Consider the following 17018-nt stretch of genomic DNA (forward strand, 5'->3'; position numbering starts at 1 on the left):
GGCCCAAAATGGCTGCGAGTCAGGTGGGCAGGGCCATCTGACATGTGACCTCTTTGGGGAACTGCCAGAACTGCGTTCCTGCGCATTCCCCCTCGAAATGAGCTCTGTTTAGTACATCCTAGTGTTAAATAAACAACTCAAGTCCCCAAGAATGATACCCCTGAATGTTGCCACTCCTTCTGTACAACACATAGTATATCTAAGGTCACTAAGCTAGAATGCTAAAGGCCAAACTAAACTTTATGGCAGCCGTTTCAGAGGACAATTTTGCTGTTTAAAAATTGCTGGCATTGGAATAAAATTCTAGAAGTTATAGAAAAGATCACAGGATACAAAATAGACAAATGTCCTGAAACTATCTTGCTCAGCTAATGGAACGATAATGGTGTTTCAAAACTGAGAAAAGGGCCATTTTCACACTGATTACTGGCCATGGAACATAGTGCCAAGCTCCTGGAACAATAGCGTCTTCCTGGCACATTTTCGCGTGAGAACTTCTTGCGCAAAATCGCACCAGGAAGACACTGCCGTTCCGGGAGCTTGGTGTGATGTTCCGTGGCTGGTAAGCAGTGTGAAAACGGCCAAGATCTTGTTTCTTTATTGTTGTCAGCAGCTAAGACTGGATTCGCTCAAAACTGCAAGATAGACAAGATCCCTATTGTCAAACAGTGGTTGCTGAAGGTTTGGGACTTGTTGATAATGGAGAAAATAACTGATCAGATAACATCTATGAATAATCCCAATTATCAGTCTTCATATATAGAAAAATGGTCCCAATTTCTTGAATATGTAACCAACTATGCTACAAGTGACAACTCAGGACCAAAAAAATAAGGATTTTCTTTTATATTAATTGTATATGGTATAAAAATCTGTGTATCAGGTTGTTTAGCTCAATATCTTAAATGTTGTTATATAGATCGCTCATTTGATGTTAAAAGTTTACATTTTGTTAATGTTGGAAAAAAATATAAAATAAAAAAAAATTGCTGGCATGGTGGAATCATACCGTCTTGTTTTCCCCTGTGCCTTTTCAAATGCTGAAACGCCCCCCACCCCCCGCAATTGTTTAGGTACTTGAAAAGGTGCGGTATGGGGAACAAGGTAGCATGGTGCCACCACCACATGGGTCCGTGCAGCAATTTTTAAACGGATAACATTTCCGCTAAAATGGTTGTACACATGGCCGCCATCAGGGCTTTTTTTCTGGGGAAAGAGGTGGTGGAATTCAGTGGGTTGCCCGCGGAGAAAATGGTCACATGGCTGGTGGCCCTGCCCCCCTGATCTCCAGACAGAGAGGAGTTGAGATTGCCCTTGAGGGCAATCTCCGCTCCCCTCTGTCTGGAGATCAGGGGGTGGGGCCACCAGCCATGTGACCATTTTCAAGAGGTTCCGGAACTCCGTTCCCCTGCATTCCCCCTGAAAAAAAGCCCTGGCTGCCATAACATTTACTTTGGCTCTAATATAGCTGCAAGCCTCTTCAAGGGGAGGCAGCATAGAAATTTTCTAAAGAAAGAAAAATCTGTCAACTCTTCCTCTGGATTTTGATCCCCTGCTTTATAATGCTGCCTAGGGCACCTTTCACATACTTGTACACATTGCAAATGAGAATGGCTGTAGCTCTCAAATCAGGCATGGTCTCAGGGGCGTTTGTCAGGAGGTGAGAGCAGCCTAGTCCCCGGTTCCACAATGCCAGCATGCTGCTGATGCTTGAGCCAGCACATCTGCTTGGTGTCTTAGACTCTATCAGCAGTAAGGTTACCATTCCCCCGGGGGGGAGGGCAGGGGATCCCTTGCTCCCACCGTTCCACCCCCGAGCCCACTTACTTAGCTGGCAGCATGCCCCCCCCAAGCTGCACCGCGCACTCCTGCATCCACCGCAGGCCCATTTTGGGGAGAATCGTGCCCTGCAGGGCCCACCCCGGCCCTTGGTTGAGTGCAGGAGCGATCCCGGCCAGACTTTGACCACCGTGCGATGACATCACTTCCGGAAGTGACGTCATTGCACAAGCCGGGGGCGCACACGCGAGAAAGAAAACACCCTGAGCAGCAAGGTGAGTGTCAGGCTCCCAATTTCCCGCCAAGGGAGTAAAGGGACCTGGCAAACCCCCTGTTTGGGCTCCAGGGGACCTGGCAACCCTAATCAGCAGAGAAGAGACATTCCCTCAAAGAACTGAGAGCATGACAGCAGCACTGGAGTCCCACAGCTTCTTGTTTTCTTCTAGCTTGAGACTGGTGGAGGTGGTGAATCTGGAGTAGAAGTCATGTACTGTTCAAAGGATTGTTGTGGGAGAGGGGAGAGCAAAGAATACAGTTTCATGGAACAGGAAGATGTATAGTACCCCAATGGAAGGGGCCCTGGCTCAGTGGCAGAGCATCTGCTCGACATGCGGAAGGTTCCAAGTTCAGTCCTTGACATCTTCAGTTAAAAGGATCAGGCAGGAGATGACGTGAAAGACCTGAGGCCCTGGAGAGCTGCTGCCAGTCTGAGGAGGCAATACCCCCCTGGGTGGACCAATGGCCTGATTCACTATAAGACCGCAAGAGAAATTTGTGTGAGAGAAAACGGCCTAGAGAAATCTTTTCCTTTTTGCTCTGCTATCTTCATGCTCTGTAAATGTGTATTTGTATGTATTCTCTCTCTCTCTCTCTCTCTCTCTCTCTCTCTCTCTCTCTCTCACACACACACACACACACACACACACGCGCACACACACACACACACAGAGTCTCAAAACTGCACATTATTGTATGAGTATAGGAAGATAAAAGGTAAAGGTAGTCCCCTGTGCAAGCAGCGAGTCATTACTGACCCATGGTGGGACGTCACATTGCGACATTTTCTTGGCAGACTTTTTACGGGGTGGTTTGCCATTGCCTTCCCCAGTCATCTACACTACCCCCAGGAAAATGGGTACTCATTTTACCAGACTCGGAAGGATGGAAGGCTGAGTCAACCTTGAGCTGGCTATTTGAACCCGGCTTCCACCAAGATCAGGGCCAGCGCCTCCATTGAGCCAAGCCCGGTGACCGCCTCCAGTGCTGAGGCGCTGGAGAGGGCGCCAGGGGCAGCGGCAGTGCATGGGTGGCTGACCAGGAGAGATAGGAAGCTGCCCACACACCACCCCAGCCGCCTGCCATGCCTGGCCCACAGCTACTGCATCCTCTCAGCTCTCCTGCACTGCTGCTGCCGCCGCCAACACGTGCCCCCGGCCAGGAGCAGCAGCCGTGGGCCAGGTGTGGCATGTGTCCAGGGCGACGCACAGAGCAACGGAGGGGGAGGGCTGGGAGGATGCATGCGCGCCTCTTCAGCCACCCGCCATGCCTCCCAGCCCTCCGGCCCAGCCGCCCTGCAGTCTGGATGTGCGTGCGTGGGGCCAGGAGCAGTCCTGAAGCTGCCCCACCCCAGCCTCAGCTGCAAGAAACCCTGGGATTGAACTCAGGTCGTGAGCAGAGCTTGGGCTGCAGTACTGCAGCTTACCACACTGCACCATGGGGCTCTTATAGTATAGGAAGAGGGCTTTTATATTGGCAAGAATCCTTGTTGAGGAGAACAGTGTGCCCCTCCATGCACTGTACATGTACATATTGCCATCTCCTGTCAGTAAGGAGTCAGCTAGCTCATCATCGGAGTGGAGCGGTTTGCCGTGGCTTCAGATGTGAGGCAGTGCTTTGCTTTCCTTGTAGAATTAACAGAAACAATTAAAGAGTGCATCTAGTGATTCAAGGACACCGTTAAGGAATAAATACTGCTGACTGTAGCCACTGGGATGATGCATAAACCCCTCTGTGGATCTGTTCTTTTGGTACAGTTGGATGTGAGCCAAAGTATATGCTATGCAGGAAACTTTCAGTGCTGGGGGAGGCAGTGTTTAACCACACCCTGAGGCCACTGGCCCAGCCCTTCTCCAGTTTGCTGTTCGCTCTGTTGGGAGGTTGTACCATGGCAGATTCTTGGGAAAGTGGGACAGATCGTGGAGGCAGGGGATATGTAGATCGAGAGGGAGGCTGTGGCAGGACACGATGCACAATGTTTTGAACATCGTCTGTGCCGTCTTTCTGCCATCATCTGCATGTCATCCATTTGACCTTGTTTTTCCTGCTGGCAGCTTCCTTGTTGTTTTGCATTTTAGGTAGGAACCAGAAAGGTGTTTCTAAAATACTGGCAAGCCGAACATCTCAACGATTTGTCCTTTCAGCTGCAGAAGAAAATTATAACCTGTCAAAAAGGTAACACTTGCAGAACAGCCTGTTTTCTGGATTATTATAATAGTTGTGCATTGAGTGAAAGCACATGCCATGGTAAAGCAACCTTTCCCCCCTTTTCAATAATCATTTACTGTATGTTGTGAATTTTCATGCAAGGCGATTTGACTCCAAGCTGACTTAGCATGTTTTTAAAAAAACAAACCTAGATGAATACTGAGAGCAATTCATCTTGGAGTTTGCCACCATTTCTTTATCAACAATTAAAAATAATGGCTCCATAATTTACAATCACTTTTTCTACCCTTGTATATGTGCACGAGCGTAATATGTTCTTTAATTGCGTTTACTGACTGCCACCCCAATAGTGCATGTACAAATTAAATGCAGACTCTCATTAAATCTATCACAGAGTAGATATGTAAACCAAAAGGCATCAAGTTGACTCCTGGCTCCGAGAAGCTTTATTGGGTCACCGAAGAGATGTTTTGTTACGTGTTTTCTGCCAGGTTTTTCTCCCTATTGGCTCCTTTATGTTGCTAGACTCACTGGTTTTTCAGACATTTCAAGATATTTGGGGATACCATGTTGTGATATTTTACCATTTGTCTATTGCAGTTTTCAAATTGTTTTAAGGTTTTGCTAGGGTATAAGCCTTCGGAATTCTGCGGTTTATTTTATATTTGTATTGTTTCAACTGTACGCCTTGTTTTATCTTCTTGTAAGGTGTCTAAAGGACAGATTTTGGTAGAGAATTGCAAGATACAAATGCTTGGAATCAACTAATAAATTGTAAATACTGGCCAATTCCAGACAGCCCTCCCCATGCTGAAACGTTGCGCGTTGTTGCGCAGAAAACGCGAAATATCGCGTTTTCCGTTTCGACATGGGGAGGGCCGTCTGGAATCGGCCACTGTGTTGATTTCCTAAAAACATTTCCTAAAGACATGCAGAATCTTGTCTTCCAGATTCCCTGATTGCTGGCAGTCAGCCAAAGCTTTTTTCTGGGCCTCTCTAGCTCATGCCTAGGAATATGCATTTAGATATTAACTAAACTTGAAATCCAAAATGTTCCATTCGTTGTTGTTATAATGAATCTGAATTCTATATTTGGACACATTCAAATCTGGCTTTTGTTATTGAAACTTCTTTTTGTGTGAGTTCTAAGGGGCTAATTGAGGAAGCAAACTTTCACACACACGTAAGTTAAGGGAAAAAACCTCCCCCCCCCAACCTTTTAACAATTCCTTCAATCCAACAATTTTTCTTTTCTTTAACTAAACTCCTAAGTGCAACCATACAGAACTTTCAACCAACAATGTCTTTGAAAACCACTGAAAGTAAACGGTTCAACTTGTCGGATTCCACCAAATAATAAAGTCCTTTGCCACAATCCTTCCAATTTGAAGCAACTGGAACCCAGGCTTCTGCCCTCTTCTTGGGGAATTACAGCCCAGCAAGATCAATACAATGCCAGTAATAACACCAACCAAACACAATACACACACACCACTTTTAGTCATACTGTTCACATTATGGTACCCAACAGGGCTTTTTTTCTAGGAAAAGAGGGGGTGGAACTCAGGACCGCACAATGACATCACTTTGAGTCAGCTGGAACAAGGAGGGAGTTTTTTAAAGTTTAAATTGCCCTCGGCAAAAATGGTCACATGGCCGGTGGCCCCGCCCCCTGATCTCCAGACAGAGGGGCGTTTAGATTGCCCTCTGCGCAGTGGCGCAGAGGGCAATCTAAACTCCCCTCTGTCTGGAGATCAGGGGGCGGGGCCACCGGCCATGTGACCATTTTCAAGAGGTGCCAGAACTCCGTTCCACCATGTTCCAGCTGAAAAAAAGCCCTGGTACCCAACTCTCTGGCTTAGACTTCACGGAAGTCAGAGAGAAGGAAGCGTGAGTGGCTTCACAGATACGGAACTGCCAGGGGCAGAACTGTATAGTCAGTAGAGTTACTGCCACCGAAGAGGGTTGGTCTAAGAGGTTGTCTTTCCAAAATGTTCAACCAATCACAGTGCTAGGTCACTGTCTGATTTCATTTTATGTAAGTGGAGCAGCAACGGCCCTTGTTTGCTAATCTTTTTTTCTCTTGATATTGCTAGGCACCATGGCAAACATTGTGATCATATAATAAATAATATATTTGATACACCATTCAAATGCAGCAGATGTAATCACCACTACCACCACCAATGCTTGGACTTGTTATAACAGCATCTTTGTGTGTCTAACAGACAGACCAGGATTTTTTTTTAATTAATAGGAAAACACATCAGATGATGAATGAAGCCACTGAGGTTCTCAGTTCTATACTGCCAATGCTAATAGAGGATATTGCATGCATGCTTTTTATTTGCTCAAAGGCAATATCAAATGTGTGTGTAACATGCTGATTTATGGCAACCTCCCATGGGATTTTCAAGGCAAGAGACGTTCAGAGGTGGTTTGCCATTGCCTGCCTCTGCATAATGACCTTGGACTTCCTTGGTGGTCTCCCATCCAAGTACTAACCAGAGCTGACTCTGCTTAGCTTCTGAGATCTGATGAGATCAGGCTAGCCTGGGCCACACATGTCAGGGCAGCAAATAAAATATCATAGGAAAATGGACTTAATTTTCTTCAGTCTAAATTATGCAGGACCCCTAATAATTTGTCCTTAAAAACATCTACGTTTATTTTTTTAAGTGGCCAAGAAGATAAACTTTGTATTGCTTTATTTAATATAAATATTAATTCCGTGCATAACATGGAAGCATTTTGTAGGGTCAACCTCGAAAGAAATTTCCTTTATAGAATATTGTTATAACTAGAGATGGGCACAAACCAGAAAAAAAAGAACCATGCGGTTCATGGTTCGTCATGTTTCACGAACCACGAACTTTCACAAACCTGCCCCATTTCGTGAACTTGTTTGTTTGGTTCATGAAAATGTCACTTCCGGGGCCAGCAAATGGTCACTTCTGAGTCAGCATAAAGTCACTTCCGGGTCAGCAGAAGGTCTGCAGAAAGCCCATCCCCCATTGCCTAGGAAACTGATTGATCAGGACCAGGCTGTCTGCAGTGACGAACCGAAAAATGAACCGGCCTAAAATTCGTGGTGGTTCATCAGAAATGGGCTCTTACGAACTGCTGGTTTGTGAACCATGAACTGGCCCGGTTTGGACCAAACTTCGGTTCGTATTATGGTTCGTGCCCATCTCTAGTTATGACTTTTGCTGTCCTGTAAAACCATTTCTCCAAATATTAACTTGTTTAAGTTAGAAGACTCTCTTGTTTAGATTAGTTCTACATGACTTTTTTCTGGTATCTTGGCACCAAAGCATCCTGAATAGTCCATTTTAATATCTGAACAACAAACTTGTGAGCTTTTTCATAGCTCTAACTCAAATCCACCCACAATCTTCTATCTCTTGAGGCATGGTCAGCAGCCATCAGATGTGCTTCATGGGACTATTCTGTGACCTGACTAGAGCTGCCAACTACCTGCTGGGGGCAAGGGATCCCCTGCCCCTCCCCCTGCCCTCCCCCACCTCCACTCACCCGGCTGGCAGGGGCAGAAGGCACTGGGGGGAGGCACACACTCAAAGTGCATGTTTCTGCTGTGTGCTGGGAAATGATGTTGTTTTCCGGCATGGCAGGTGGGCACTGGGGCACATGTGCACTTCATTCATGTGCAGGAAGTAAGTTCCTGTAACCTGTCCCTGGTTTGGCTCCACAGGACTGGGCAACCCTAGACCTGACTTCCTATTAATGCTGTACAAATAGCATATACAATAGCAAAGTTTTGCTCCACATTGGACATTCATTTCTGATAAATCTACCTAAAATGGAGTATTAATGGTAGGATGATACTGTAATAATAGAGCTGCCATCATTTATTTACATCCAATCCATATGCCTTTTGTACATCTTGCAGAGTTTCAGGGAGACAAAGAGATATGCAGGATACGAAAGCTAATTTGAAAAAAAAAACATCTGTCTTTGAGTGATAAGGAAATGTATTAGCTGTCGAGGCTGGGCATCAGGCTTGTGATGGTGACAGAAGGTGCCTGAGCAGAGAGCCGTCCTTGGTAGAAAAGCCCAGCTCAAGCCCTGCAGGGTAGAATGCGTTAGAACAGCTCTGTGCACCATGGATCTGGGCCACAGATGGAAGAGAGGAGGTCTGAATGGTTCTTCTTGGCATGTGTGATAAAGCTGGATGGCTCTTCCCGCTTGCCTCAGTACAATCAGTGCTGTGAAGGAAACCGTGATGGGTTACTGCAAGGATTTGGAAGGTTCATTTATGCTCTCTGTTCCCACAGTTCTACGATTGCACCCAGCGCTTTGCAGAATCCCAGATCAACGTGAAAGAGTCATGGATTGTTGTTCCAAAGTTACGGTAGAAGGTATCTTTCAGGATTTTCAGGCTCAGAATTCTGTGGGAATTCTGGAGGGAAGGCGGCATGTTATCGCTTTATCTTGTCAGATCTTGGAAGTGAAACAGGGTCAGCTCTGGTGAGAACTTGGATGGAAAACCATCCGGGAAGACTGCAGAAAAAGGCAATGGCAAACCACCTCTGCTTCTCACTTGAAAGCTCTTTGCTGTGGTCGCCGTAAGTTGGTTGCGACTTGACGGCACATAACTCTACAGCACTCCCCAGACCCTATGAACAATATTCAGCAATTAAGAACCTGTTATATCATGTACCATGACGTATCGGTCACCAAAATATCATTCCGAATCAGACAACATGCACGGTTACAAAAAGGAGTACACATTTGACTATACTATGGACGCAAGAGATTGAAATGTTAGAAAGCTGCTGTTACAACGAGAAACAAAGTGTATTTCATTTTTCCTTGTGTCATTACTAATTGCTACCAAGCATTTCCTGTCAACCTCTTTATGGCCAGGATCCGGGGGTTTGTGTGTGCACAAAGCCTTCTGCATTCAGGTGAGAGAAGGAGATTTTCCCTTCTGATTCAAGACCCTCACAGATTGTGGGGTGTTGCTCTGGGCTTCAAGGAAGAAATGTTTTAGGGGACCAGAGTCTGCCACTGGAAGGCCCCTGTGTTCCTGGCCATTCTGGGTCAAAATTGGGCCCAAAATGGCAAAGAGGGGCTGAAAATGGCCGAAAAGTGGACCAAAATGGTCAGGATTGGGTTGCTGCTGAGTGGGAGAGTGATCCACCACCTGTCAGAGGCCCGATCCGGGCCGTTTCGGTCCCAATCCAGGCTGAAATGGGCCCAAAATGGCCGAGAGTCAGGTGGGCGGGGCCACCTGACATGTGACCTCTTTGGGGAACTGCGTTCCGGTGCATTCCCACTCGAAATGAACCCTGATGTTATCTATGTGAAAACATAACTGTCAATAGAACCTGGTTTTCCTTAGGGACTGTGGCTCTTGATTCATTCTAATTAGGTCACTTTGATAAGAAATGGTACCCTTCTCTTGCTTTCCGATAATTATTGTGCCCTTGTTTTCTCTCATATTTTTGACACCAACTTGCTTCCCTCATGGCAGTCCTAAGGGGATTTCTCGCACGACAGCGCTTGTTGCACAAGAGGAACGTCAAGCAGCAAGAGGTCTCTTCTGTCAAAAGTTTCCTGAGAGAGATAGAAGATTTCAGTCTCAAAGCTTACGATACTTTGGTCATTCAGAACGCGTTTGACATTGCTCGGGAAAATGACAGGATCCGCAAGCAAACGACTACTGCTTACCTTAAGGAAAAGTTTGAGGTTTACACCAAACAGGAAGAAGAAGGCTTCAGAAGGTAAGGATAGATATTTTTTTTAAAAAACCCAAAATCTGGATTTTCTGTTGTCATCGTTGTAGTAGCTTTATTTGGGTTGAGTGGAGCTTGAGGTGCTGTGCCCAGAGCAAGTGTCATGTGACTCAGCTTGTGCCAGGGCAGTTTTAATGTCTTTCATTTCCAAATATTAGGTTTCTTTACATGTGCAGCTGGGCACCTCCTGTCTAATGGCTCAGCTTTCAGATACTGTGGCTAGTTAAAACATTCCTGGGACGCTATAGTGGAAAAAACCCCTGTTATACTTAAATCTTGTACTGCCTAGTGTCTCTAATTCCATATTAGACTGGTGTTAGATGTGCAGAATAGGACCTCAGTCATCTCAGGTCTGGTATTTACATTACCATGGAAGCAGGGGAGCGCATGAAAAAGCATGCACCAGCTATACGGATCCGCTCATCAGCATGAATACCATTTTCTGAGTATTGATACCAACACCTAGAGAAGCTGCAGATAGTTTCATGCAGATAGTTTCGTTTCCCATAAGTTTCGTGACCCCTTGTGTTAACACAGAAGCAGCCTTGAAGAAGCTTTCATACTGTATGGGTCACCTGACCACTAGGCCTTGGTGCCTGTTGGCTTCCATGACTTTAAGAGAGCATCTGGATTGAAAATGTCTGCCGTTGCTTCCTTCTCTTTCAGAGGCCATACCGCCATACTGTTCCTACTTTTTTTGAAATAGTTATCAGTTCTGCTAATTAATCACTGAATTATTTTTAAAGATTTTTAAAGCTTTGTATTTTGAAACTTTGTTGGTTCAACTTATGCCTCTGAAAGAGAAGATAAAACAGATAAACCTTTTTTTAAAAATCTGGTTCACCTTCACTTGCATTCTTGTAGTAGCAGGACAATAAAATAGAAACCTAATCTAAATAACACTATTCTCTATCACTAATGACCAGTTAATCCTGCTGTACAGGAGTGGGATCATGGGTGTGCCTCCTTCAAGCTTGCAAAGAAGACTCTGCATAAAATCTCTTGCTTTTTACAAGAGCACAAGGAGAGAGACAACAATGGACATAGAAGGAGGAGGACTCAGGTAGAAGGTTCCAGATCAGACAAAGAGTGGCGTCACACAAATGCACAGTCTGCTTCTAATGTAAAGAGGAAAATAGTGCCCCTCAGTGACCAGGCATGCTGGGTTGCTTTGATTCCAACAGTATCATATTTTGTATTGTCAAAGACTTTCATGGCCGGAGAATGATGGTCGTTGTGGCTTTCCGGGCTGTATAGCCGTGGTCTTGGCATTGTAGTTCCTGACGTTTCATCAGCAGCTGTGACTGGCATCTTCAGAGGTGTAGCACCAAAAGACAGAGATCTCTCAGTGTCACAGTGTGGAAAAGATGGTGGCAGGTAATTGGCTGTTGTAGGGTATAGAGTATTTTGTTAGCCTGGTCCAGTCCTGAAAAACACCAGGCTAACAAAATACTCTATACCCTACAATAGCCCTGCAGAGAAGATTAGCATATCAAGCACCAATCCATATGCAAAAGAACCTCAGGATACAGTGAAGCCTCCCTCCATTAGCATTCCACACCCTGGAAAACTCTTACAGGGTGACTCAGCCCAACCCCACCATCCTGAGTAGATACAAATTACCAGCCAACATCTTTTCCACACTGTGACACTGAGAGATCTCTGTCTTTTGGTGCTACACCTCTGAAGATGCCAGTCACAGCTGCTGGCGAAACATCAGGAACTACAATGCCAAGGCCACGGCTATACAGCCCAGAAAATCCACAACAACCATAGTATCATATTTTGTTCTCTGCTCATTGATTGACTAAGTATTCTTTTTCATACCTGTATTTCACCCAATTCCACTCCATTATTCTGTTTTAATGGGGATCTTTGCTGTGGCAGTCAAAAGTTTTAATCATACTTTGTAATTCTCTTGCTGATTGACTGGATAATTCTTACCATGTTTGTAAACAGCCTAGAGTCCCTGTTAGAAATATGTGGACTATAAATGAAGATGATGATGATGATAACTGTAAATGAACACATGTAGATTTGAAACCGTGTTTATTCTGTGTAAATATTTTTAGGGAATCTCTTAGTTGTCACATACTTGGCCATTGGGTGGTGATAGCAGACACAGAATCGGTCATCTGCCATCTCTTCCCTTGGTCTCTTGACGGTCTCTGGAGCTCCAGGAACTTCAGGGGCAATATAGACCTCTCTGGAAGAGAGAGGATTCTTGCTCTATTTCTTCTTGAAACCACAACTTTTCCTTCCATGAGACCAAAGATCTGTTGGACAAGGAAGGTTTTGAAAGGGTGGAAGGAGAGCTCTTAAAGGAAGGAGGATGGGAAAGGGATTCTCTTCTGGACAGGTTGCTCCTTCCTTGCCTGAATCCAGCTGTAAGAATTTTACAGGCATTCCTTGACACGCTTCTACCTTGAGTGATACTGAATCCAGGGGTGTCTTTGGAGTGTTTCTACAGGAGGGAGACAAAAATCTCTCTGAAGGGAACAGCGGAGCTTTGTGCGTGATGACTCAATGGAAGCAACTGAGTTCCAATAACAGTTCTCTGAATTTTGCACGCACACACACACAAAAGCATTGAGCCCTCCCTGCAGAAGGAATTGAAGCTCTAGGCGCCCCCTCTGACACAACATTAGCTGCTTTAATACATGGAAACATGAAACTGCCTTATAATGAATCAGATCATGGGTCCATCAAAGTGAGTGTTGTCTACTTGGGTTGGAAGTGGTTTTCCAGGGTCTGAGATCTCAGGTCTTTCGCATCACCTACCCCCTGATTTTTTTAACTGGAGATGCCAAGGATTGAACCTGGAATCTTCTGCATGCCAAACAGTTGCTCCACCACTGAGCCATGTCCCACCACCATCTCTTTGCACACTTATAAGGCTAATAGCAGGGCTTCCGAATAACACTCTGTTAAAAATAACCACCCTAGAAGATATCATTACAATCGACAACCTAGCTGACCATTTACTGTAAAAGTGTGCGAATCTCTCTTTTGTAAGTTAGACCACCAGTCTCCAGGCTGCTTCCAGGACACTGCAGTCACATCTGGGATGCTCATTGCTCACGGGATGAGAAGGACGCTGCCAACCTGATTGGCATTTCTTTCTCCGAAGATTACAAGCCTGCTGCTGTCCATAGCCTAGCAGGAGGGCTTTGGGATGGTTTGCCAAAAAGCTGATGTTAGTTTTGCATGAAAAGATGTATTCGTTCTCATTTCAATAACATGCTTCTCTTCTGCATGTTTAGAGCCAGAGAACAATGTGAAAAGATGCCCGAGGAAAGTTGTACTGGTTGTCGAGTCCCGAAGCATCTGTCACCCAGCTGGGTGCCCGTCCCCTTGGCAGTGGAGGGTCTGGTCCAGTCTGTGGTTACAGCATCTATACGCTCCCCCTCGGTACACTCAGTGCTCAGCATCGATGACTACAGTGGCCTGCAGTCACCACGGAAACAGCCTCCTCCTAAACCAAAGAGGGACCCAAATACACGGCTCAGTGCGTCATATGAAGCAGTCTGTGCTTGCTTGTCGGCAGCCAATGAAGGTAAGTTGTAAAGAAATGCATTTATATACCACCTCTTCAGAAGCCAATAAAACTGCTGAGATATATAACATCTCAAGAGCCCCGTGGCACAGAGTGGTAAACTGCAGTCCTGCAGCCCAAACTCTGCTCACAACCTGAGTTCGATCCTGGCGGAAGCCGGGTTCAAGTAGCCGGCTCAGGGTTGACTCAGCCTTCCATCTTTCCAAGGTAGGTAAAATGAGTACATGGTTTCCTGGGGGTAAAGTGTAGATGACTGAGAAAAGCAATAGCAAACCACCCCGTAACAAAAAGCCTGCCAAGAAAACATGATGATGCGATGTCCCCCATGGGTCAGTAATGACTCAGTGCTTGCACCTTTACTTTACATAACATCTAGTGTACAGGAGTAGAAGTTCATCGTCATATCTTCTGTGCAGTCTCACATGAGGACTACGCAGAAGAACACTTGCTGAACAACAGTTACAGGTAGGTGCGACCCTGTTTTCATCATCGTGTCTTCTGTGCAGTCCCACATGGCAGTGGCAGATGTGTGAATCCACACTCATTCTTGATAAGAGCCAGAATGTACCTATTTCTGCTATCTATGGACTTCCAAGCAGCTAACAAACACCATCAAAACACAACAAACAAAGCCATATCCCTTTCACTCTCCCAATTAGTAATACAATGAAGGGAAGTAATCCCATAAGCGCCCCGGGGATCTGTGTTGGAACTGGTGCTATTTGTTCATAAATAGTTTAGGAATTAGAGGTAAGTGAAGCAGCCATGTTTGTTTGTTTGTTTTATTTTTAACCCACCCTCCCCACAAGCGGGCTCAGGGTGAGGTACAACATTGATTAAAATACAGCTTAAAATCAATTATAAAAACAGATAAAATACTGTGCCCCTTTCAGGGCAACCAGCGGGAGTGGACTCTCCATAACCCCTCATAGAAGGAGACTGGTGGAAGGCTCGGCAATGATGGGCTAAAATTAGCCTCCACCATATGCCTGGCGGAACATCTCCGTCTTACAGGCCCGCCTAAATGATACAAGATCCTGGCGGGCCCCAGTGTCCTCAGATAGAGAGTTCCACCAGGTTGGAGCCAGGACCAAAAAGGCCCTGGCCCTGGTAGAGGCCAGCCGAGACTCCCTAGGGCCAGGGACCACCAGTAGATGTTTTCCTGTTGAACGAAGTGCTCTCTGGAACACATACAGAGAGAGACGGTCCCTTAGGTATGCTGGTCCCTTAGGTATGTTTGCAGATGATACCCAATTTAGAATGTTGGAAAAATCTGTGGATTGTGAAGAGTTCCAAGAAGATCTCGCCAAACTGAGTGAGTTTGGGCAACAATGTTCAGTTTAACTAAGTGTAAAGTAATACATGGAGGTGGAGAGTGCCCTCAAGTCATAGCTGACTTATGGTGGGGTTTTCATGGCCAGAGACTAACAGAGGTGGTTTGCCATTGTCTGCCTCTGCGACCTGGTCTTCGTTGGAGGTCTCCCATCCAATTACTAACCAAGGCCAACCCTGCTTAGCTTCTGAGATCTGATGAGACCAGGCTCACCTGGGCTTTCCAGGTCAGGGCATAAAGTAATATAGACAGGGGCAAAACATCCTCACTGTAAATATACACTAATGAAGTCTGAAGTGATCAGGAAAGAGTTTGGGGCCGCATAATGGATAGGTTGATAAAAATTGGAAAATAAGGAATGTAGCAGGGAAGAGGGGTCATGCTAACCATCTGTAGGATTTTAATATGCATGATGTTGACCCAAGGCCAGGGCGTGACTTGTCTAATTATTCCTCTTTCAGGAAGAAATAAACCTTGACCTGTGATTAACACCTGTTGCTTCTTTGCTTAGAGCTAAGCCGTCCACGGCCGCACAGCGATGATTATAGCACAATGAAGAAGATTCCTCCCCGAAAGCCAAAACGAAGCCCTAACACAAAGCTGAGCAGTTCTTTTGAAGAAATCTCTGCCCCCAGACCTGGGAGTATGAAGCATTTGAACACAGCAGTGAAACCAGGTGAAGGACAGGATGTTTTGCTGATACAACGGACCTCTTCGGTAGACGGGCCACATCACAACATGTTGAGTTTCTGCATGTCACGGGAGGAGGAATGCCTCGAGCCTGTTTACATTGAAATGGTGGGGAACGTGACAAGGAGCCGTTCTGAAGAAGCAGACTGCCCCGATCCAGGAGAGAGCATCTACGAAGAGATGAAATACATTCTGCCAGAAGAAGGGGATGACAGAAAAAGATTGGCTCCGGGAGTTACTGGCTGTCCTCCTCGGCTGTTGGAGAGCAAAACAGCAATTTCAGCTGAACAACTTGATGCAAATGGCCAAGTGGCCTTCAGTCAGAAAGACTTCGGTGACATTCCAGCACCTTTCCCCAATTTACTCACTCACAGGCCCCCTCTCCTTATATTTCCTCCAACCCCTGTCACCTGCTCACCTGCTTCTGATGAATCACCCCTGACACCTCTGGAGGTGAAAAAACTCCCTGTCTTAGGAACAAACCTAAAGTATCCTACGCAGTCCGAAGGCACAAGCCCCCTTTCGCCACAGTACTCTAAAAGCCAGAAGGGGGAGACTGAAAGGCCCCCCTCCCCTGGGTTAGCAGTATTTAATATTTCAAGTAAAGTGACACCGCCTTCCACACCCCTTTCTCCTACTCCTCCGCCTCTCCCCGCTTGCTCGCCATCTTCTGTGTCCTACCAGCCTTCCCCAGATGTGACTTCTCTCCGAGAGACTTATGCAACATTGGCTAATCCAGGGAAAAAGGGAACAAACTTGGATATGACAACAATACCTCAAAGACCAAATCCTGTCCCAGCTGGAAGTAACCCTTCCTCGGTCTCCAAGTTGCCTTACTTTCCAGTAAAGGTGCCAAGAGTAGAGCTGAAGAAACCAAATGCCAATTCGTCCTCTCCCCACCTGCACAGCCCCACAAACGCGAGGCCCTTTCTCAGCCCACTTGATGAGCTGACTCTCTTATTCAGCTCAGGACGGAGCGTGCTTCGGAAGACCGCTGCGGGGAGAAAGATTAGAGACCTTGAAAGTGAGTAGGATAGGAGGAGTTTCCCCCTCCCTTTGCTCTTAGGACAAGGGTTTAGTGGCATTTCATATACAATATAGTAGCAATTCCATGTTTTCATGCACTGTGTAATAGGGTTCGACAACACTTCTTTTCAGAAAACTGTAGGCAAAAGAAATAACGCTAAGCTGAATCAAAAAGAGTCCAGTAGCACCTTTAAGACTAACCAACCTTATTGTAGCATAAGCTTTCGAGAATCACTAAGCTGAAACTCTGTTTTCCTTCTTGTAAGGACAAAATTACACATTCAGGTTTTGAGTGAATTGGGTCTGGGATCCCAGTTGGATCCTCAGTTTTGTGGGCCCAACTTGGGTAGCCCGCAGCCACACAGCAGCTGTGGCTTTAAAAAATAAAAGAGAGCCTGGATGGGTTTGGAATACCACTGCGGGGGGAGGA

The 17018-nt window shown here is 45.9% G+C and overlaps 1 protein-coding gene across 1 annotated transcript in view; it reads left to right on the top strand.

Annotated features, from left to right (window-relative positions):
• The window catches only part of MYO16 (myosin XVI), a 143245-nt gene that overhangs the window by 108181 nt on the left and 18046 nt on the right, over positions 1-17018 (top strand). Inside the window, exons 29-33 of the mRNA XM_054970913.1 lie at positions 4134-4230; positions 9722-9971; positions 13247-13543; positions 13874-13883; positions 15386-16586. Of these exons, the coding sequence (XP_054826888.1) occupies positions 4134-4230; positions 9722-9971; positions 13247-13543; positions 13874-13883; positions 15386-16586 (1855 nt within the window). The remainder of the gene's footprint in view (positions 1-4133; positions 4231-9721; positions 9972-13246; positions 13544-13873; positions 13884-15385; positions 16587-17018) is intronic.

The sequence above is a fragment of the Eublepharis macularius genome, chromosome 1, assembly GCF_028583425.1.
Source record: "Eublepharis macularius isolate TG4126 chromosome 1, MPM_Emac_v1.0, whole genome shotgun sequence".
NCBI lineage: Eukaryota > Metazoa > Chordata > Lepidosauria > Squamata > Eublepharidae > Eublepharis > Eublepharis macularius.